At 37.2% G+C, this 22,774-nt stretch overlaps 2 protein-coding genes across 9 annotated transcripts in view; one reads left to right on the plus strand and one right to left on the minus strand.

The window, feature by feature from the left end:
• The window catches only part of SNAPC3 (small nuclear RNA activating complex polypeptide 3), a 42,401-nt gene extending 25,387 nt beyond the window's left edge, over nucleotides 1-17,014 (plus strand). Inside the window, exons 6-10 of one of the 4 annotated variants that reach the window (XR_004626463.1) lie at nucleotides 4,728-4,810; nucleotides 6,004-6,168; nucleotides 9,062-9,169; nucleotides 10,335-10,985; nucleotides 13,740-13,870. Coding sequence is in view for 2 of the 4 variants with exons in the window: in XM_034663932.1 (XP_034519823.1) it covers nucleotides 4,728-4,810; nucleotides 6,004-6,168; nucleotides 9,062-9,169; nucleotides 10,335-10,482 (504 nt within the window). In the remaining 2 variants the exon portion in view is untranslated. Of the gene's footprint in view, nucleotides 1-4,727; nucleotides 4,811-6,003; nucleotides 6,169-7,404; nucleotides 8,243-9,061; nucleotides 9,170-10,334; nucleotides 11,508-13,739; nucleotides 13,871-16,136 lie in introns of those variants that run through there. The other 3 variants (XR_004626464.1, XM_034663932.1, XM_019796088.2) reach the window with 3 other exon arrangements.
• Nucleotides 14,601-22,774, minus strand: part of PSIP1 (PC4 and SFRS1 interacting protein 1) — a 43,733-nt gene continuing 35,559 nt past the window's right edge. For 2 of the 5 annotated variants that reach the window (XM_002915934.4, XM_019796085.2), the window contains 7 exons: nucleotides 22,386-22,504; nucleotides 19,686-19,741; nucleotides 19,026-19,096; nucleotides 18,715-18,816; nucleotides 18,386-18,599; nucleotides 17,006-17,117; nucleotides 14,601-16,207 (listed from right to left, as the gene is read on the minus strand). In XM_002915934.4, the coding sequence (XP_002915980.1) occupies nucleotides 16,147-16,207; nucleotides 17,006-17,117; nucleotides 18,386-18,599; nucleotides 18,715-18,816; nucleotides 19,026-19,096; nucleotides 19,686-19,741; nucleotides 22,386-22,504 (735 nt within the window). In that variant the 3' untranslated portion in view covers nucleotides 14,601-16,146. Of the gene's footprint in view, nucleotides 16,208-17,005; nucleotides 17,118-18,385; nucleotides 18,600-18,714; nucleotides 18,817-19,025; nucleotides 19,097-19,685; nucleotides 19,742-20,451; nucleotides 21,127-22,385; nucleotides 22,505-22,774 lie in introns of those variants that run through there. The other 3 variants (XM_034663931.1, XM_011220648.3, XM_019796086.2) reach the window with 3 other exon arrangements.

Raw genomic sequence — 22,774 nt, forward strand, 5'->3', positions numbered from 1 at the left:
GGAGTGTTCTGCAGTTTCTCAACTCTACCAAGAAAAAAAAAAAGTGTAATTATAAAGGTTTTAGAAATTCACTTTGTTTATTTATTTATTAAAAGATTTTATTTATTTATTTGAGAGAATGAGATTGAGCGTGAGAGGCGGGAGAGTCAGAGGGAGAATCATACTCCCTGCTGAGCAAGGAGCCCGATTTGGGATTTGGGACTTGATCCGGGGACTCCGGGATCATGACCTAAGCTGAAAGCAGACGCTTAACCAACTGAGCCACCCATGCGTCTCTATAAATTCACTTTAATAAGCAAAATCTGAATTCACTCTCATGGCAATCATGTTATCACTGCTCAAAGCAGTTGGAGTCATACCTGGGAATGAGTCCTAGTGCCAGGAACCCTGGAGAGGGGTTTTGTTTTGTTTTGTATTTTTTTTTGAAGATTTATTTGTTTGTTTGTTTGTTTGTTTATTTGACAGAGAGGGAGAGACAGCCAGTGAGAGAGGGAACACAAGCAGGGGGAGTGGGAGAGGAAGAAGCAGCCTCCCAGCGGAGCAGGGAGCCCAACGCGCGGCTCGATCCCAGAACCCTGGGATAACGCCTTGAGCCGACGGCAGACGCTTAACGGCTGAGCCACCCAGGGGCCCCCCCAGAGAGGGTTTTTAACCATGTGTGTCTAGTTCCTTGTGTTCGTACATCAGCGCTTTCTAAGCAGGGGGCTGGATGACCCATTGTCCTATTTTAAATACTTAACACACATGCAGTTGTATTGTTTCTGCCTCTTCCATCTCTTTGTTAAAATAATATCCTCTGGGGGGCGCCTGGGTGGCACAGCAGTTAAGCGTCTGCCACATCAGCGCTTTCTAAGCAGGGGGCTGGATGACCCATTGTCCTATTTTAAATACTTAACACACATGCAGTTGTATTGCTCCCACTCCCCCTGCTTGTGTTCCCTCTCTCGCTGGCTTTCTCTATCTCTGTCGAATAAATAAATAAAATCTTAAAAAAAATAATAATATACACTGGGACGCCTGGGTGGCTCAGTCGGTTAAGCGTTTGCCTTCGGCTCAGCTCACAGTCCCGATGAGCAGGGAGCCTGCCTCTTCCTCTCCCTGCCACTCCCCCTGCTTGTACCCTCTCTCTCTCTGACAAATAAAATCTTTTTTAAAAATTTAAAATATAATAATATCCTCTGATTATGGTGCACTTACAATGTGCTAGACAGACAGTACACTTTAGACAGAATTAATTATCACCATTTGAAAGGTAAGAAACAGTTGGGTCAGAGTGCTGTCATGCGTTTCCCATGTTCGGTAAGCAGGGTGGAAGCTGGATTCAGACCCTGTCAACTTGTCTTCCAAGCCCCACGTTCTTTGCCATGTTGGCATGACGCCAGGCGTGAGGGTCTTTCCCTGCCCTTTTGTTTACTTGCTGAATAGGCAGCAAATGAACACTCAAGCTGTGCCGTGAGTCGCAGCAGCTTCTAACACATGGACTCTGGAATCTCTGCCTGTTTAGAGAGCTGGTTTATGCTTGTCCTGCAGCTATGGTTTGGGAAAGAAACTCCAGAACGGTGACATTTTGCAGATACTAACATTGTCTGACCTATAGAAAGATTTTTATTTCATTGATTGGCATTTGTATTTTATGGTTTGGTTTACTTCTTAATTTTTGCTTTGGAATTTTTTTTTTCCTGTTTATCTGAGTCCTCATCTTTCTTGATGAACGTGGTCCCTTGGAAAATTCTGACCATACACAAAAGAAATAGTATGAGTCCTTATGTACCCATTATCCACCTTCACCAATTCTCAGCGTTTTGCCAAATTATTTTATCTGTTCACCTCATGCCATTGTCAAACCTAACAAAATTGAGAATTGGACCATAAGTTATAATGCTTTTTTGGATAGGTATTTGGCATGTGTTCCATTGGTAATCATGGGCAAAAAAAATCAGTGAGCTGCCGTTCTTGTAGCTGAGGAAAGAAGAATCTTTATTTCAACCAATAAGCAAGAATTTTGAACACTAACTTAGATGGCTTTAGTATGTGAGAAGACTGGGAGCATTGGGCCAGTATATTTCAATCTCTTTTAAAAGCTTATTTCTAAAATGTAATATATTTTGCTAACATTTGTTTTTTCGGACTATGGTTTTAAAGTTAATATGGACTATGGTATATAAAGTTAAAGAATGGAGTGCCTTTTTAAAAATACATGTGTAAGATCAGTGCCAGCATTTTCTACTCAAGTTTTTATTTATTTATTTATTTATTTATAAATTTTAAGTGATTCCCTCACAATTTATTATCTGTTCTGTTTTTAACATTGCTCAGATTAGTTCATCCTTTTTTGGGGGGGTCAATAATCTCTTAAGGGTCTGCATAGAGGAGCTTTAAGGAAATACTTGGCCCATATTGCTGGTCCTTATTATAAGTAAAGCCCTGGTGTAAGACAGAGAGCTGCTTCAGCATCTCTCCCATTACCACGTTCTCACAGCAGATCCTAGGAATACATCTGAAAAAATTTTTTTGAAAATTTTATTTATTTATTTGAGAGAGAGAGAGAGAACAGAAGCTGTGGGGAGGGGCGGAGGGAGAGGGAGAAGCCAACTCCCGACTGAGCAGAGAGCCCGACGGTGGGGCCTGATCCTGGGACTCAAGGATCACGACCTGAGCCGAAGGCAGACGCCCAACCAACTGAGCCACCCAGGAGCCCCTACTTCTGAAATTCTGATATAGCTGATTTGAATGTTAGCAAGAGAACAAACTGCTGATGCCTAAAATTATCTATAAATGACTTGGTTCACATGATCATCTTAGTTCCCGATAGTTATTTTGTGTATAAAGTGGAAATAGTAACAGTAGACTTGGGCTTCATTAGGTACATAACTGAAGTAACTTCTTACACTAGGTTTTCCATATTGTTGGCAATCTTCCCCTCCCCAAAGCTGGTCAGCTACGACAAAATAGGGAAACTCTATTAGTGAGGCTTTCTGGTTGCCACTGAAAATCAAAATCACCTGGTGTTTAGATTGCTCACATCTTCTGTTTGTATACTGAGACAAGGAAAAGTTATTAGTGGATGACTTCAGATTTAGATGGAAAACAGTTCCCCTTCTAAATAATAATTATGCCAACCAAAAGCATTAAGTTGCCTAAATCACCTTAAATTCTGTAGAACCATTTTGTAATGAAAAAAAAAATGAAACTTTTGTTTTCATTTCCAAAATAAGGCAGTATTCTTTCAGAACCTTTATTCTCGACCCTAGCTTACCTCTTTGAATGTCCAGAGGTAGATGTAGTGGCAGCGTTTGTGTTACCAGCAGCTGCATGTGGCATTCTAGTCCATACTCTCCTTTTGTCTCTGCGAGCACCTGGGAAGAAGGTCATGGCTTCACTCCGACGTTACCTGAAGCAGCAGGGTCAGGGAGCAGAGTGACGGCCAAGGAGAAGAGCACAGCTGGTCTCATAAGGGTGCCTGATGCCATTGCCAGATAAGCTGTAAATGAGGGAATGAAGAAGGAAAAATGGAAGCCTCAAGGGAGGAGATAAATCCAGTTTTTTTAGAGTAAGATTTTCTTAATACCTGACACTTAGATATCTTTTACAGCTCATGAACTGCTTTGGAGTTTCACGGTCCTGTCAGCGTGGCAGAGATAGAGGTGAGGAGCCCGAGGTCTGAGGACTATGCGTCTACAGATTAGGAAAAAGAACACAGGTCTTCTGACCCTCCCCCAGGGGTCTGATTGTCAGGATACTGTGAAGAGCAAGTCAACGGTGCTTCTTGGGAAAACGTTAGTGTCTGGGCCACATCCTGAGAGATTCTCATGTAATGGCTCTGAGGTGAAACTTGGTCTTTGGTGTTTCTATGATTCTGTTATGCAGTGAAGATCAAGAGACACCCGTCTGGAAAGTCTGGTAGGCTGGAAGTTAAGAAACCTGATGGTTCAGATCAGGTGTGTGACTACTCTGGTACTCTGGGGCAGGATTGCTTGAGTAAGAATAGATGCTCAAAGTCTGCCTAAGAATTATTGAAAATTTGAAGGGAGAATTTTTATAAAAGTACACTGAGGGGCGCCTGGGTGGCTCAGTAGGTTATGTCTGCCTTCACCTCAGTTCATGATCCCAGGGCCCTGGGATCGAGCCCCACATCAGGCTCCCTGCTCAGCGGAGAGCCTGCTTCTCCCCTCCTCCCCACTCATGCTCTCTCGCTATCTCTGTCTCTCAAATAAATAAACAAAAATCTTTTTTTAAAAGAGTGCACTGAAAATATTAAAAAATAACAGAAAAACATAACTCTGTGATCATTTATTGCTGAGGAAATATCAAACATGTGACTTTTGGTTTTTGCTTCTGGTATCCAAAATAACTCACTGCGTTGTATTCATATAATTGAATAATATCGTTTATTTCATTTCTAATTAGGTTCCTTTCACAAGCCTCAGAATATACAAATTTAAATCAGACCTGATGATTAAAACAACGATAGGATAACACTGAAAATAGCAGCAAGGATCAGATGTTTACACTTTCATCTCTGGTAAATAGCATAATGCTTGTCACATAGGAGGTTCCCATTAAATAGTAAACAGTAAACAAATTAATGAGCTAAGCATATCCTGTGAGGGTGCATGAAGTGACTGTAAAGCATATTAGTGTGGTTTTATGACCTATAGATTTTGAATTGGTAGCAATTTTTCAGTTGTTAATAGCAGACTCTTTCAATGCCATCTGTTTCCTTATAGGACCTGTACAAATCAGCCTTCTTTTATTTTGAAGGGACATTTTACAATGATAAAAGATACCCCGAGTGCAGAGATTTGAGCAGGTACAGTTCTCAAAAATCTTCTGTTTTTCCTGTTTCTGCTTCTTGAAATAGAGCTCCACAAATCATGTTACTGGCCCATTAAGGGTCTTTGCCAAGGAATTGTTTTATTAGGCTGTTTTGTTTGTTTTGGGGTCAGAAATATCTCTCAGTTTTTAAAATATATTCAGTTGTTTCATCTGGTTGGTCTAGGTATTCGTAACTTAATCAAAATTTTTACTTCAGGAAGAAGTAAAAGAGCTCTTATCAAAGAGCTCCACAGACCATTTCAAAATTTTGTGTTATCTGCTGTCTTAGAAATTACAGCAAGGCTTGGGGCACCAGGCTGGCTCAGTCAGTAGCAACTCTTGATCTCGGGGGTCATGAGTTTGAGCCCCAGCTTGGGTATGGAGCCTCCTTAAAAAAATATATCTAGCAAATCTAAGAAACTTTACATCCCACTTAACTACTTTATTAGTCTCTCTCATATTTAGATGATAGCAATACATTAATCTTACAATTTTTTCTGCTTGTCCAGTATATACTGTTGTTTGCCCTAGATGGCTATGTAAATATATGGCTAAGAATATATAACATGAAAAATCTATAGCTCATAGTCATGTTAATTAGCCCATACCTTTACTATCAGTGTCCTAGCTACTAGATTATATATGTATATTGTTTCTGAGTGTTTATATACATTCTCTTTCATTATAGCCGTTTGCATTTGTATTCTAATGTAGCAGTTCTCGAACTTGCTGGTTTCAGCGTTCCTTTATACTATAATCGAGGACTCCAGAGAGCTTTTGATTATGTGGGCTATAGCTATCAGTATTTACCATATTAGAAGCTGAAACTAAGAAATATTTTAAATATTAACTAATTTAATCCCATTACATGTTAACATTAATAATTCAGGGGGAAAATAACTGTTTTCCAGAACAAAATGAGATGAATGGCATTATTGACATTTTATCACAAAGATCATTTTGACTTCAGGAACCACACTTTAAGAACTGTTGCTCTAATGGATAAAGACACATTCAGAGTTCTTAATATTTGCATATGTCAACCACTGAGATTTTTACCTCAAGGTGGCAACTGTCCAGTTTATTGAGTGAGCCAGGCTTTATGAAATACTTGCAGTCAAAAACCGTGTTCTGTATTTTTACGTTGCTGTGGCTTAATGAAATACCGTTGTCTTTTCCCCCCTTCAGAACTATCGTTGAATGGTCAGAGTCCCACGACAGAGGCTATGGGAAATTTCAGACTGCTAAAATGGAAGATTTCACCTTCAATGACCTGTGTATTAAACTGGGTTTTCCTTACTTATATTGTCACCAGGGAGACTGTGAACATGTTGTTGTCATTACTGACATAAGGTAAGTGGCAGCACTCAGAACATGATGTTTTGTTCTGCTTTTCTTTTATTTCACAGTATAAAAGCAGAGGCAGTTTGGTTTTGTTTTTAATAAGAGGAATGAAAGTAGTCCCTGCAGCTTGGCTTGGGAGCAGCAAAATTGTTTGCTTTCCGTGGACTGACCAACTCTCCGTCCGTTTGTATTCTGTCTTTATTTTGGGGAATATCTATAATAGAAACACTTGATTACAGGGTTAAAAATCTGTAAATAAGTGTCTCCATTTGTATATAGGCAGGCAGTAGCCATCCACTTCATAGATCTCTGTGTATGTCCTGTCGCACCTTTGCTTAGCAAACTTGCAACTATGTATCTCGGTGTCTTGTCTCTTTGCCAGAATTTTAAGGCAATCAAAGGGAACTGGGGGAAGAAAAGAGTAATTCTAATATTTGACAAATTTAAGTCTTAATGCTTTCACCAAGTATAAAGTGATAAGGACTAGTTTTAGATTTTGTTATAATTTTGTATAGCTTGTATCTTTTTCTCATGAAAAAGGTTGTTCATTTCCTTATTTAGAAAATCGCAATTTGTGAATGATCAATATATAGGAATAAGCCCTGCTCCATCCCTGCTTTAATTTTGAGACCATTTTAATGTTGTTTTGTGGAGCAGTGATACACCCATGCTTTTTATTATACCAGTAATAGTAACTGTTGCCTTCAGAAAGTCCCTGTTTCCACTTTTCTGGGATCTTAGTGACCAGTCTCCAAAATTTGCCTGGCCATGCACTCATTCTCAGTAAGCTCCCGGAGGAAGTACTTCACACTCACTCTTAGTAAACCTTGAAATAGAAAAACAGGAATGCAGCGACGCCTAGGGGCTCAGTTGGTTAAGCGGCTGCCTTCGGCTCAGGTCATGATCCCAGGGTCCTCGGATGGAGTCCCACATTGGATCCAGTCCCACATCGGGCTCCCTGCTCAGCGGGGAGCCTGCTTCTCCCTCCGCCTGCCGCTCCCCCTGCTTGTGCTCTCTCTCTGACAAATAAAATGTTAAAAAAAAAATAGTAAAGAAAAACATGAATGCAAAGCAGAAGAGATAATGTGGGGAAAGGGAAATGCCAGCATGATGGCCGTCTAGCCGACCTAGAGAACAGCTTCGTCCCTAGACTAGAGCCCAGTGGAGAAGTCACGAAGGATGTCTAGAACTGCCAGGCCTCCCACTGGTGCATAAACACACGGAGAGCGTGGTCCTCATTGTCAGGAAGCACGGAACTGAATTAGCGACAGGTGCGCTGCAACCTAAGGACATGCAGACCTGGGAGAAGCCGCTGGCAGGCCGCTCCTGGCTAATAGCATGACCACCACGTGGTACACAACGAAAGCAACCTACGGTCAGTCGTGGAGTTCAGGTGTAAGTAGTGATGTTAACTTGGCATCATGTGAACATTAAATATTTAACCGAAGTTATTTGGGCTCTGTAGAGGGATGTCAAGGAGGTAAATTTAAAAGCAATTAAGTATACATAACAGTGGCCTTTAGGGAAGAAGATTGGCTGAAGCAAAGGGCCAGGGGGGCCAGGAGAGCTCAGAAACCCTCGTTTTGTAGGAATTATATACATTTGAAAAATTACATACATTTCTTTGCTAATGTGTTAAATTTTATATAAGCTATGCTGCCCGCTCTTTCACTGGGGGGGATGTGCTTGGGACTTAGCATGAGATGGAAGACAATCCACTTTTCTCTGATTTTAGTTGAATGTTCTTACTGTGCAGTAACATCAGTCCTTAAACTCAAGGCAATGTGGAAAACAGCTCATGCTTATTAAACACTTGCAGCGTGGGATGTTCCTAAGGAATTTTCATTTTTAGATTTTTAAAGATTTAATTTCACTTTTTTTTTTTTTAAGATTTTACTTTTAAGCAGGTCCTACCCCCAGTGTGGGGCTTGAGCCCACAACCCCCGAGACCAAGAGTCGCATGCTCTACTGACTGAGTCAGGCGAGAGCCCTTTAAAGAATTTGTAAATGTAATTTAGACTACAAGTCATTTTTTAAAAAAAGATTTTATTTGAGAGAGGCAGAGGGAGAAGCAGGCTCCCCGCTGAGCAAGGAGCCCGATGTGGGACTCGATCCCAGGACCCTGGGATCATGACCTGAGCCGAAGGCAGATGCTTGACTGAGCCACCCAGGCGCCCGTAGACTACAAGTCATTTTTATCTTTCAGGTGGATTTAATCATTCGGTACCATTCCATAGTCTAATAGTTGGTAAACTCTTAGAAGTTTATTAATCATTTTCTGATATGAAGTTGATATATTGCTATGCTTTCTTACTAAAAGACAAAAAGTAAGAATCAAATTTTAAAATGGCCCGGGACCTTCATTTTTTGGATGAAGAATGTAAGGTCCAGCATGGTCAAGGAATTTACTCACAGCCAGTCAGCTGATTCGTGGCATAGTGGAGACTGACTTCCATTTACAGTTTACTAATTCTGATACCTAAAACGAAAGTCCTCTGTCAATTCACATTATACCAGGAGTCCGATTTAGATTTTAATAAAGAGGACAGTAACCAACTAGATAAAATAGCTCCTCAAACTGTGTTTCATAAAAAGGTATTAAGTGTTGGGTAAAGCCAGGGCTCTCTGATAGAAGACATTCAAGGTCTGCTGTGCACATTTCTCCCTGAGAGTCCCAGAGCACATGACCGTAAAATGCTTTGGGAAGTTTATAGGAAAGAAAACATTGTTTAAGCCCAAATGATCTTTAGGAGTGTTTTTGTAGACCACAATTTGGTCAGACCCAAAGTCTTTTATGAGGAAAAAAATACCTACTATGTTCGTAATATTGAGGTACAGATATATTTCTTTAGAGAGCACAATTTGCATTTTAATATCTTCGTTTACTTCTCATGTACAAAAGGCTTGCACATTGTGATGACTGCTTGGATAGGACACTTTATCCCCTTCTTATCAAGAAGCACTGGCTGTGGACCAGAAAATGTTTTGTTTGTAAAATGTACACAGCCAGGTGAGTGATACATATTTCTTTCTTCGAGAATTGCTGGTTTTCAATAGTCAAGTACTTCGATTTTTGGTATTTCAGTGTTTCCTATTTTGAATTTGAATCTGAGGACTTACACTTTGGGGGTGTAAATAGGAATGGTTTTATCTGGTAGGTAAGTGCTGCAGATTAGGAGTTCCATTTAAACAGTAAGGAAATGAATTCTGTATAGTGGAAGTCCAGAGCTGGGTCAGTGTCATCAGGGAGCCATGCTGTCTTTTTCTCTGCAGTTTACAAAATCAGCTTCATCCACGGCTCCTCCTCCATGAAAAAATAATACAGCATTCAATATATACGATGAGGTCAAAATAATGGTTTCATAAAATTTTTATGTGATACTTCACGTTTAGTTTTTTAACTGTGGATTAGAGTCAAAAAATTCAGAGGAAAAGAGAATAATTATGTATCAGATTTTTGGGGGGGTTCTCCCGCTCCCCCCAAATAGGCTTTTCTAAATGACCAGTAGGAAAACATGATAAATCAGTTATCAAATTGGAAATCAGGGAATGTTAAAATAGACCAAGAGATGCAGACTGAAACAGACTGAAAAACAGTCTTTCATCTTCCCGCGACTAATAAAGTCTTGGGCCAGAAAACAAAGTATCAGTTGAATGTTGCCCATATTCCCATTTGTATACACTCTATACATTCTATAACATTTTATCCTGAATTCTAGATAAAACACCTGGAGTTTTCAAATTAGCCAGGACTAATTTACCAGTTAAAAAGATAAGTTACACAAAAGCTCATCAGGCCTGTAGCATCTATTAGTTTTTCAAGATGGCCTATTACATTTTAACAGTTACTTGGAGGATAGGTAAGTCATATCAAAAGTGTAGGATGCTTTCACATATGGATTTATATTTTTCTCTACTTACCTTTAAGAAGTCTTTCAGAGAAACAGCATTCTGCAGGGTTTCTGTTGCCCTTTTGCCTTGCAAAGTATTGGTAGTGATATGACTGTATCTATATATATACACAAGATTGTATGAAGGATTACAGTGTATTAAGATAGGATGATAAGGCAGTGGTGGGAATGTTATATTTACACATTACTACAGCTCATAACATGTTAAAGCTTAAGAAAGTTGATTGTAATAAAGTACATCTTTTTTTTTTTTTTTAATTACAGATGGGTGACAAACAATGACAGTTTTGCACCAGAGGACCCATGTTTCTTTTGTGATGTTTGCTTTCGGATGCTCCACTATGATTCAGAAGGCAACAAACTAGGAGAATTCCTTGCTTATCCTTATGTTGATCCTGGAACCTTTAATTAATAATAACAAAAAATGTACCTTGTGTACATCCATCCTCTTGGATGGTTACTTTATGGTTACTTTATTTCCAGAACATGCCACTGAGGAACAGGATCCACCTGAAATAATCAGTCACCCACACCTGTGTAAAAGTTGACATCACAGGGTTTTTTTGTTTTTTTTTTTTAATTACAGGTTTTCTTATAAAGTAACTTGTGTTTAGAAATATATTATTTTAGTATTTATTTCAAAATAGGGTTTTTATTTACTGGGTTTGCCCATTTTTAAGTGTGTTTATCTTAAGTTGTAGGAGTGCTTTATATTTTTTGAATACAGATCCTGTCAGATTCAAGTATTCTGATTTTTGGCCAGTTTGTGGCTTGCCTGTTCCTTCTGTGTCCAGAGTACTTTTTGCTAATCTATAAATTAGAAAAATTCAGTTAATGCTACATCAAGTGGTGGAAGTGTTTTGAAAATTCTTTGAAGAATGTGAGAGCTACACCTTGTACCATGAAGCTTCCAAGGTGAAGATCCTTCAAATATAAAAATGAGGGAGAAGAATAAAAGTAGATTTAACAAATACAGTATTAAGAATAGCTATTCTAGGGGCACCTGGGTGGCTCAGTTAAGCGTCTGCCTTTGGCTCAGGACATGATCCTCAAGGTCCTGGGATTGAGCCCCACATCAGGCTCCCTGCTCAGCGAGAAGTCTGCTTTTCCCTCTCATTCTCCCTCTGTGCTCTCTCTCAAATAAATAAATAAAATCTTAAAAAAAAAAATAGCTATTCTATAATTGGATCCCTTGGTGGGCTCTTTTGTAATACTAGGTTTTGTTTTTGGTAGAAACTAGCAGGCATACTAATTTTAATGAGACTCACTACATGAATAAGGAACATAGATCTTCAGTATATACTCATATCTTCAAAAAAGTAACATTTAAATTGAAGTTTCATTTCTTGATTATAATTTTTTCTGTTTCTGTTTATGATTAAGAAAATAGATTTTGGGACACCTGGCTGGCTCAGTCAGTAGACATGCAACTCTTGATCTCAGGGTTTTAAGTTTGAGCCCCACATTGGGTGTAGAGATTATTTAAAATCTTAAAAAGAGGGGCACCTGGGTGGCTCAGTCGTTGAGCGTCTGCCTTCGGCTCAGGGTGTGATCCCGGGGTCCTGGGATCGAGCCCCATGTCAGGCTCCTCTGCTGGGAGCCTGCTTCTTCCTCTCCCACTCCCCCTGCTTGTGTTCCCTCTCTCACTGGCTGTCTAATAAATAAAATCTTTTAAAAAAAAAATCTTAAAAAGGAAAAAAAATAGATTTTATGTAATCTGACCACTGGGACAGGGGAAGAAGTCAAGATCCTGTGGATTGCTAGCTTGGTTCACTCATTCTGGCACAGTAATGCCCAGTATTCCATATGCAAAAACAGGAGTTTTTCTGGTCCAGCTCTTCATTCCTCTGGCCCCCCTCATCCTGACAACTCTATTCGCTTCTCTCATTCTGGGCAAAAGGACACCTTAGATGAATTCCAAGGTCCAGATCATCACAGAAAATTATAGCTGTCTATATTGAAATATTTTCCCAAAATTTTTGGTGGAAAATTCATTATTTTTAAGACTTTGAAGAATGCTGTAAAATAGTTCCTTTTAAATGTGTTAAAGTACTATTTAAATTCACCTGAGTTGCACATTCCCTGGATGGCTAAGAACAGATATTTATCATACAAATTAAAAACTGATGAAGCCTTTAAGCCTGTATGTTTAAAAGATTGGCAGTGAAACGTTTTATGGACTTAAATACTACATATCCAATTAAGTTGATTGATTGGTGTGCAGAGGACAAGCACCTGTTTCTGGTATGTGTAGTGATGGTCTCATTCACTGATTCAGTAAATACACCAGAGGATCGGTATAATGAAGTGCCTCCCATGGCTGGCTTATGTTACCGTCTAAATTTTTACTTTCATGTTTCTAATGATACTAAATTGAAGAGATTAAAAATTCTGCTAGAAAACCGTGTTTACCCAATTCCTTAAGTTCCACAGGTAAAAATGATTGTCTTTTTAAAAGATTTTATTAAGAGCACGAGTGAGTGTGCGGGAGAGTGGCAGAGGGAGAGAATCCCAAGCTGACTTGGATCCCAACAGAATGCAGTCCCATGACCCTGAGGTCATGACCTGAGCCAAAATCAAGAATTGGACACTCAACGGACAGAGCCACCCAGGTGCCCATCTCCTTTATTTTTAAACTGCATTCCTTGTAGGTCTTGCATTAGTATGCAAGGGTCTTTTTATTCCGTTTTCTCTCCAAATTATTTAAATGTTTCAGGTGTGTACTTTTTATCATTTCCATTTCATACTCAAAACAGTGAATTCCAAAACTTGCACTGTACTGTCTGTCCTAACAGAAGCATTAGTCCGTGTGTGGTCAATTCATTTCAGTGGACAAAGACTGTCAAAATATTGCTGCTAGTGAATTTTTTTTTTTTTTAATATAAAGATTTTATTTGTCAGAGCACAAGCAGGGGGAGCAGCAGGCAGAGGGAGAAGCAGGCTCCCGCAGAGCAAGGAGCAGATGCAGGCTCAATCTCAGGACCTTGAAATAATAACTTGAACTGAAGGCAGACCCTTAACTGACTGAGCCACCCAGGCACCCCTTATTTTATCATTTATTAAGAATCTTACCCTGCTGGTTCGTTCTCAAGGGTAACTTTTCCACCAAAGTTAGAAAAGGCTCGAATACGTGTCATCATTTCCCCTCATGAAATCTAGAGGAAGAAAGGCTAATAATAATAACCTCGTTACTCCCAGAATTTGCCCATGTATTAATTAATCAGTTACACAGTTGTCCCACCAAATTCAGGTCAAAAGACCTCCAAGGTTGAAACAGGCCTAAAAGAGGTCCTGAATTAGGGATTTTTATAGCTGTAAATTTCAATATTAAACATGACCTAAATTACATGTATCATTTTATCTAATGAAAAGCAAATATGGTAATGAACTTATTAATCAGTGTCTTCTGTAGTTAGAAATGAGATTTTTATATAATGAATATACACAAAAATCACATATTTAGAAAAGCAATATCTAGGTTTCTTTAAATATCTTTTTCAGTCTTTGGTATCCTGTAAGCATAACTTTACCTGCTCCTAATCAAATCACATAAGGTCTTTGTTATCTCTAAGGTTAAAGAATTTCATAGCACAAATATGAAAACATTTCTACCTATATGGCAGCTTCATTTCTTAAGGTTTGTAATTATGGGTTTGCTATTTCCAATAGATCATCGTTTCTCTGATCAATGGGACAAAATAAGGTGTTAGTGAAGCCCTCACAGAGCCTTGTAAAAGCCCCTGCTCTTATGTAGGATTAGTTGGCAGACCGCATCTTGACCTGACATCTTCAATCAGGTAAGTGTGTGCCGGTAAAACTGGGTAAAAAAGATCATCCTATCTGAAACCACAGGATGTAATAGCAGAAGGTCTAATTAAGATTGTCAAGTTGTTTATACGTTGTTCAGATGATACCTCTGAAATGTCTCCAGAGCAGCTAAGAAAGCTTTCATCAATTCATTCTGCAGGGCCATGCATAACTTCCTCTTTTAAATGTTAGCCAGTGGTTTAAAAAAGCACAAAATGGGTGGTTTATATATGTCCCCACAAAAGAAGAAAACATTTTTCTCTTGCTAGCTCTCTCATTTAAATTGTCTTAACACAATTTAAATGGAGCAAATGCTCCTGAAAGTTCTTAGTATTTGTTACTATTTAAGAGTTCGGACAGTGGTAGTTACCTGTGAATCAGCTTATGACCAACAGAAAATAGAAGGCCAGTTATATTTTCGCACTATATTAATCATCTGTTTCGAGCAAGGCCAGCCCAAACGTACATACATAAACGATCAGAATGCTGCTATACTGAAGTTGAATATTCTGTGGTTTCTCAGTAAAGCTGTTTTGATGTGTTGGGTCACAGAATAAAAGAGGGTGAACAAAAAATAACTTTGAGCTTACTAGTTTTAGTTACCCTATCTCCCTGGACAACACCACCTCTGTACCAAGTTAATCAAGAAATTATACCTTGGAAGCAAATCCAGAATTCCAAAAACACTTTTGTAAATAGCAAAGAATTAATTTACTAGTAGAGTTTGATAGAAAAATCCTTTAATCAAAACAGGTTTACAATGTTGACACTTATGGCTTAACTAGAATAAATCTGTCCAAATTTAAACTGTGTTAAGGACCAGATATAATGTAATATCAATAGTTCCCTCAAAACAGTGGGTCCTAGTTCCATTGTAAGACCTCTCAAAAAGCAAAACTCCCAATTATTGAAATAATTCTAACTTTTCATTTATAGATGAAAACCATTACCTGAGAGGTCAAAACATAACAATGCATGTCACATGCAAACACTAGTATTAAGCCTTTTCTCCATATTCATAGTTTCAAAACATTAGAAGTGTCTTTTAGCTACTGAAAACCACCAACTGACCTAATAATCAAAATGTCTTAGAAATGCTATCTGGTAGGTTACCCTTAAATTTCGTTAATCTTGGTTTACCCTGATTTAGTCCATATATGCGAATATACAGACTATTAAAGTACTCCTTTAGTTATCTAACTGCCTCGGAGCAACATATATTTCTACTCCTTACAATTCTGTCACATAGAGGATCTCTAAATAATAATCCCCTTCTGATACAGCCATGTTTTCAAATAGGTTAGTTTTCTTATATAGCATTTACTTCTACTATTTACTGCATAAGAATCATGGAATTTTTTTTCCCAATTAAAAAAATACTTAGTGACTTCCTGAATGAGTGTGACTTTTTTAAAAATTCAGAAACGCGAGACAGTTCTCAAAAATAAACTTTTATCATTTACTTTTTAGTTTCAGCTACTAGTGCCTGTAAAGGGTCTTAGGTGATTGAACGCTAAAGCCAGATTCGCTCCTAAACATACCTTGTCGGCTTTCTGTAGGAAAGGCATGTGACTTCACGGAATTCCCAGCCATAACACTAAATTACCTTCAAAAGTTAACATGAGTTTGTACCTTGTAGAATTGTCAGTTGGATATCTAGTTGTCATACAAAAAGGCATACGGACCACAAATTGTTACAAAGCAGCAGGATAATGTAGCACAATGTAGACTGTGAGATTAAAATTAACTTTTGATAAAAGGAGTGAGTACTTGTATAGAAGTAACATTTTATCTACCATAAAAATGCATAACTTCTACAAAACCCACCAACAGTGAAAAGACAGTCCGGTAAATCCAAGGTTTGTAAAAACTATGCACAAAACCCACATTATCTGGGAAAAGAGGAAAGGTTTATACAAGTAGCAGTTTTAAAAATGTAACTTTTTTCTACTATCAATTACACATTAACGTACACACACTAATTGAAATTATGCTACAACCAAATGTCTGGAAAAGCAGTTTAACATTTCCTAAATGGATTCTCCCCTCACATTTACTGAATAATGTAGCTGTTAATACTGCACAAGTACAATTAGCAATAATGTTTAATTACTTTTAAACAAATATAAAGGGATTTTCTCCCTCAAAACAAGTTTTCAACATCAAAACCTATGCTTATAAAAATTTAAAACTTTCAGCAGTCTAAATATTTCAAATGAAAACCATTACAAACTTGTCAAATGTTCTTTATATTTCCAGGTATGTCAACCTAATTATCTAATGTAGAATCCTTCAGAGATATTTCAGTCTCTCTCTCTTCACTGGATGGCCTAAAGGAAGGAAAGAAAGGCGTGTCAACTGGGATTAGGGGTTTTTCTCTTTCATGGGGATCAGAAAACACATTAATAAATCCTGCATTGTTTTTAAGATCATCAAAATATTTTCAAAAATAATCTTGACTTCTTTTTGTTCAAAGTTTTATTTTACCATGTTGTATCTTCTTCCTAAAGTAATATTCGGATCAAGCAAACTAACTCAGGGAAGCATCATGGGCCAGGGCCTTTCCACCATTTCCAGCTTTAAAATGAATTCTCTCTTTAATAAACATGTCAAAAGGTTGTATCTGTAATATCAACATATTACAAACCTTAATAAAGAGAGGGGATGACACAGACACAGAGAAGATTTCCCTGAATTTCAGAATTAGAAGGGATGCTCTATTCCAAGTCCTTCAAATGTGCAGAACAAACCAAGACTCGGGTAATTACAGCTCAACAACTGTTCAGAGGCTATCCTACAAAATAGCCTGTGATTCTAGATCTCGTTTTTGTATTACCCTGTCACAATGCAAGAAACGACGAATGTAAGGTCCCTAATAAAGCTGTATCAGTGAAAGAACTCCAAAGAAGAATATTTTGAACTAGATTCCTACTATCTAGCTCTATTCCCTTTGAATACAGGCAAGTTAATTGTAAATTACAGTTTTTTGTTTTTTGCCTTTTTGATTTCTATCTTGTTTCCTGAGTTCAGGAATTGAATGATCAGAATATCCTTATATAAATAACCTTGGAACAGCAATGTGATTTAAAAATTAAAAATATACATGACCCATTAAAACATGTCCTCACTTTTTCTTACTGCTGGCCTCGTGGTTGTCTTTGCTTTCTTCACTGCTGTCTCCATTATGTTGTGGTTGATTACTGTCTTGAGCATCAGATCCTCCATTTAGAGTCTTTGAACCTTTCAAAAGGTTCCAATGGAAAAACCGTTAGAGCTTCTAATACTTTAAGATGTCCTCTAAAGAGCCAAAATAAAATAAAAAACTAAATCATGGCCCTAAAGTTTCTAATACTTAATACACCGTATTGTAATTACACTAATATTTTGGGTAGATGAGACCCACTAATAGCAGGGTTACTATATATACATCTATGGGTACAAGCACGGGGGGATTTTTAAAGATTTTATTTATTTGGGAGAGTGTGTGTGCACAAGTGGGGGGTGGTGCAGAGGAAGAGAAGAGAGAATCTCAAGCAGAGACCGGGCTTAATCTCACAACCCTGAGATGACGACCTGAGCCAAAATCAACAGCCGGATGCTCAACCAACTGAGCCACCCAGGCACCAAGAGGGGGGGATTTTTTTTTTTTTTTTTAAAGATTTTATTTATTTATTTGACAGAGATAGAGACCGCCAGCGAGAGAGGGAACACAAGCAGGGGGAGTGGGAGAGGAAGAAGCAGGCTCATAGCAGTGGAGCCTGATGTGGGGCTCGAACCCATAACGCCGGGATCACGCCCTGAGCCGAAGGCAGACGCTTAACCGCTGTGCCACCCAGGCGCCCCGAGGGGGGGATTTTTTAATCTTATCATTCCATTTCTTATAAAAATGTGCATCACAGTAAAACTTTGTATTTTTTCTTGGTCTTTTACAACAAAGTGTCAGAAGTACTATTCAAAATTAACATGATTTTGTATCCTACCTAAGTAAATGAGGAGGGCATCCCTGTAAATCTTATTTCTAAGAAATCTCTTAAGGAGACCTATATCATCATTCCCTAATAAGTAAAATACCTAACTCCTAAGTCATTTAATAACATGGAATTGGGGAACTGATATTGAATGATACTGTGCTTCTATTTAAGAATCCATCACAGGTACATCCTAAAATATTTGTTGTTGAAATAGCGTATCTGGAATTTGCTTCACAGAGAAACCTGATGAGGATAAAACAGAATGATGATCATGTACTGAAAACTACAGAAGCTGAGTGATGGGGACACAGGAAGTTCCTTTCTTGTCTACTATTGTGTCAAATTATTCCTAATTTAAGTGAAAAGAGAACAGCAACTGCTAATTTAAGCTTGATTATAACCGTGATTTAAACACAAATGCTCAACCTTAGCTTCTGTTTTTTCTAAGTGCTTTATGAAACCTGAAAGTATTAATGAAATTATATATCAAAGCCATTTTTTAAAAGCAGTCCCAGCCAACAACTCATTACCACATACCTGTTTGTTCCTTTTCTAGCTTTTTGTTTGGCCCTTTCTTCCCTTGATCTTTGGTTTTATTTGCTTCCTCATGCTGTCTTTGTTCGGCAAGAGATTTATTCAGCACTTGTGTGATCACAGAATCTCCTTCACCAACCAAAAACATATTCTTAAACTTGTTATACAACATTGTAGACTTTTCCATGATAACCTGACTAACTTTGAATCGCCGAATCTGAGAAAACAAAATACACACTCACAATTCTCTTCCCTGATTTTTAAAATGTTACTTCTTTATGAAGTGGTGATGAGGAAATTAAAAAAAATCTGCACGACTCAAGATCACTTACTTTTTTCAGTGTTGTAATCATCTCTGTGTGCTTCTGAGCTTGCTGCATTGTGACCTGAAGTGAAGCAAGTTCATCCAAGGCCTCAATACATCTGTTCACATCCTTCATGACAAAACAGTAATTTCATAACTGTTAATTACCACAACCTATAGGATCTATTCCGAAAGATGACTTTTAAAATCTCAAACAAGGCAGTACAAAAGAACCAGTAATAGTCCCATTTCAAAATTTACACATACTATAAAACATGAAAAAATAAAATACGAGGCTATAAAAGTACTATATTTTTAAGTGAGGTATTAAAGACTTACAAGATTATCAATTTTGAGTGAATTTTTAATTTCAGCATGTATCCTTTGAAGTCGAGAATCCATTGATGTTTCTATAAATTAAAATTTGAAACACAGTAAATAGTTTTTCCAAAACCAGTATTTCTGTATAAATCTAATAAGCAAAGCACAATGACATCTGAATTTTTAAAAATGTTCTTCATAATCTGCCTAGTTCACTAAGAAATTATTTGCCATTTTAAATATTTAGGAAAGCAACATTCATCATTTGATGAAAACAATCACCGTCTAGCTGTATCGGTTTCTAAAATAAGCAGGCTGTATCCCGTTAATAAACTCCTCTGTTCCAGTCCTTAAACAGCTATTTCACCATATACATGGAACCAGAAATAGAAACTCCGTTTGAAACTATGAGATGTGTCAAAAACGGGAGAATGTCTAGCTTTCGGCAATGTTACAAAATGTGACCATTAGATAATAAGCAGTAAAACAGGAATCAAAAGTTCTTAGCAAGTGCACCTGATTTTATATTCAAATATAATGTCTATAGAATCCATTAAGGATTTGAAAAGCACTTTTGTAGGATTTAAGAACATAAAATGACTGATTTTAAAACCTATACATGAAAAATTGAGTGTATAATTTCCTTTCTAGGTAATCTTAGAAAGTGAAATAACTAACCTCGCTTCTTCTCCACTTTCTTAACTTCTGGCTTCTTTCCTTCATCTTTATTCTGCCTATCAAATGTTAACACAGATATTTCAAAACATTGGAACTTTGTGACTGATTACCAAATGCCCACAATCCCTTATGTAAAAACTAAAAAAATTTTTAAGATAGAAAGTTAACAGCCTAGATCATAAGGAATTGACTGTTAATTCATGGAACTCTGGAATGCCACATTAGTATTAGTTATTATAAATATAAATAAAAACATGTAAAAATTAACATGCTATAATCTAATTTCTCAGTGGCATCACAAATAATTTTAACACTTGTCATGGTGAAATTCTTTTCCAACAGTAAATAGTATTCTTTAAAGGCCCAATTTCAGGATCAATGGACAAACAGACCACAGTGGGGAAAAAATGCCTATAAACATGAGTTCTACATCACAATTATTTTTAAAAGCATGTCAAAAATTAATTTTTCCCACATCTCCAAAAGGGTAGATAAGTGGAGGGCTTCAGTTTCTAGGTTAAACAGACTGTTCAAAGATGATACTATTGTATTAAAATGGGGTTTTTGGGCCAATATATGAAACTTAAATGACATTCACTAACATTTACATACCATTTCACAAAAGAAAAGGTACCGTTTTACTGCAAATCACAAAAATAACCATTTTAAAAATGAATTCTTAATTTCTAGTACCTTGGCTTTGAGTTCGGGCCCTATTATAAACCAATTGAAATAGACAAGAACAAAACAGTATCTAAAAATCAGGTTTTTTTTTTTTAAAAAAACTTTATTTTAAAATTTTGGTTACAGTTTCATTTTTGTTTTCTTAACAAGTCTACTGTTTAATCTCTCAGGATTAAAAAAACAATTAAGATTCTAAAGAATTAAACAACAAAGGAATGTCAAGGGAAGGGCACAATTGCCCCATTCTCTGGGGTATAAGAGCTATTCCAGTTTAACACCTAGCTTCAAAACAAAATGAATTTTTATATTTTCTAAATGAAATAATGTACAACCACCATCTTCTAACTTTCAAACACAAAGCTTCATCTTAAGCTTGGTAAAAAACTTTTAACAGGAATGATGGCCGACCTTAGTATGTAGTGTGTACCTTACAGGAAAATTTTTTTTTTTTTTTTACAATCATAACACAGTAATAATGCCATTAATGAAGTCCTCAATTTAGAATCTGCAACATTCTTCCATCAAGGGGGGGGAGGGGGGAATTCAGTCCAATGAGTCTGTCTCAAGATCTTCATCTCTTGTATGCTCCACTTGTATTCTCTTTTCAGTAACTGGATTAATGCTTTGAGCCCAAAATGAGATATATTTTTTATTACTGTAGATTACATGTTGTTTGGCTGGGAATACAATACAATAAACTTTATTTTGCATAATGCATTTCACACAAGCTGCATCTGAAATGCTTTACAGAGCAAAACTGTCCAAGTACAAAGTTTTGTAATAACAGGAGAAGGAAAGAAAACACAAATATTAGAATTTGAGAAAGTTACATTCGGAGGACATTCAAAAAGAAACTGAAACACATAAAGATAACTCTGAGATACTGAAGAAGGGTTGGGCTAGATGTACTAAGCAACGACTATTTTGTATCTTAATTTGGGGAGCACAATAAAGTTAAAAGCAACAAACAGTCCAACAAATTTCAGTGAAAGGATAGAAGAGGATAGGTAACAAAAAATAACTTTAATTTACAGAAATGGTCAAAAGTATAACAGAATAGAGGGAGTAACATTTCTGAGGTTTAGTTAAATTTTTAAATTACTCCCCTCAAGCAGGTGAAACTGCTTATATAATCATCCTCCAAACTAAGAAAGCAGATAATCAAACGCCATACTTGTAGAGAAACTTTTGGCTCACAAATGTATTTTATAAAGAGAAAGTACAAAATTAAAGAATTCACTACTTATCATTAAGTTTGTCTTAGTGACCTACGCCATGTTTAAAGTCACCTCCGTTAACAAAAAAACCAAGTTTAGTTAGAATAAATGCTTCACAAAATGCTTTTCAAAGAAGAATTCAGAAGTGACAGTATAGAGATAACTAGGAAAACAAATGTAATAAACACATGAAGTGTAATCATCGCCAGTGCGGTTTTCCTTCTAATAATTACTTTATGGAATGAAATTGAAGGGGGAAAAAATTCGCCATGGTCTGTACATATTGATCTTAAATCAGCTTTGAACTTGGTTTATATTGCACACACCTAGTGCAAACCCTGTCAGCCTTGGTTTACTGGCCTTCTTGGGTTTCCAACTGTGCTTCTGTTTGCTGGTCTTTTGGGAGTGGCCTGCTGCAGGTATGTGACAAGTAAGGATATTTCATTCTTTCTCCTCCAACATATTACCACCGCTCTTTCTGTATTTAATACTTAACAAGTGAATAGTAGAGGATGAGGACATTTTCAGCAAAGCCACTAACAGTTAAATCCTATCTGCGCTTCCAGTTTAAATTAAAAATAATTCAGAGTGATTACTTCAGTGAATTTCATCCTCTTACTCAGCAAAGAATGAGGCCTGAAACCTGATTACCATCATATACTGAAGATTTTTTTCTAACACCTGGGAAAAGTCACTTCTCTAAAAGGCTTCATACGGTCTGGAAAACGAGATTCTATCATTTAAAAATTTCATGCTAGCTTAAAAAGGAAATCAAAATTTAGAATAAAAAAATACTTACTGCTCAGTTTCCATCTGTTCCTCTTGCTTGCGTTTTCTATCTGCTGCTTCTTTCTCATGCTGGCCTTTCAGCATATTCCTTCTATGAGGAGTCTGAAAGTTCCTTCCACCTTTTCTCTTCTGTTTTGAGAATTAGGATGAATTTAGTTAACTATCAAGTGACTAGTGCTTTTTGGATTATAATCTTGAGAAGAAAAAAGGCAGCTAATTTTCTTAAGGAACAGATACTTAAATCACTAATTAATTAAAAAAAAAAACTCAGAATTATACATGTTGCTATCTAAACTGAACTTGCCCTTGAGGATTCGGGGAATAAAAGTATGTGTGTCAGGCTATTTGCCTCTATGCTATGGGACAAGTACCACTGCTCAAGCTATCCAACTAAAATTT

Source organism: Ailuropoda melanoleuca, chromosome 7 (genome assembly GCF_002007445.2).
Source record: "Ailuropoda melanoleuca isolate Jingjing chromosome 7, ASM200744v2, whole genome shotgun sequence".
In the NCBI taxonomy this organism is placed as follows: domain Eukaryota; kingdom Metazoa; phylum Chordata; class Mammalia; order Carnivora; family Ursidae; genus Ailuropoda; species Ailuropoda melanoleuca.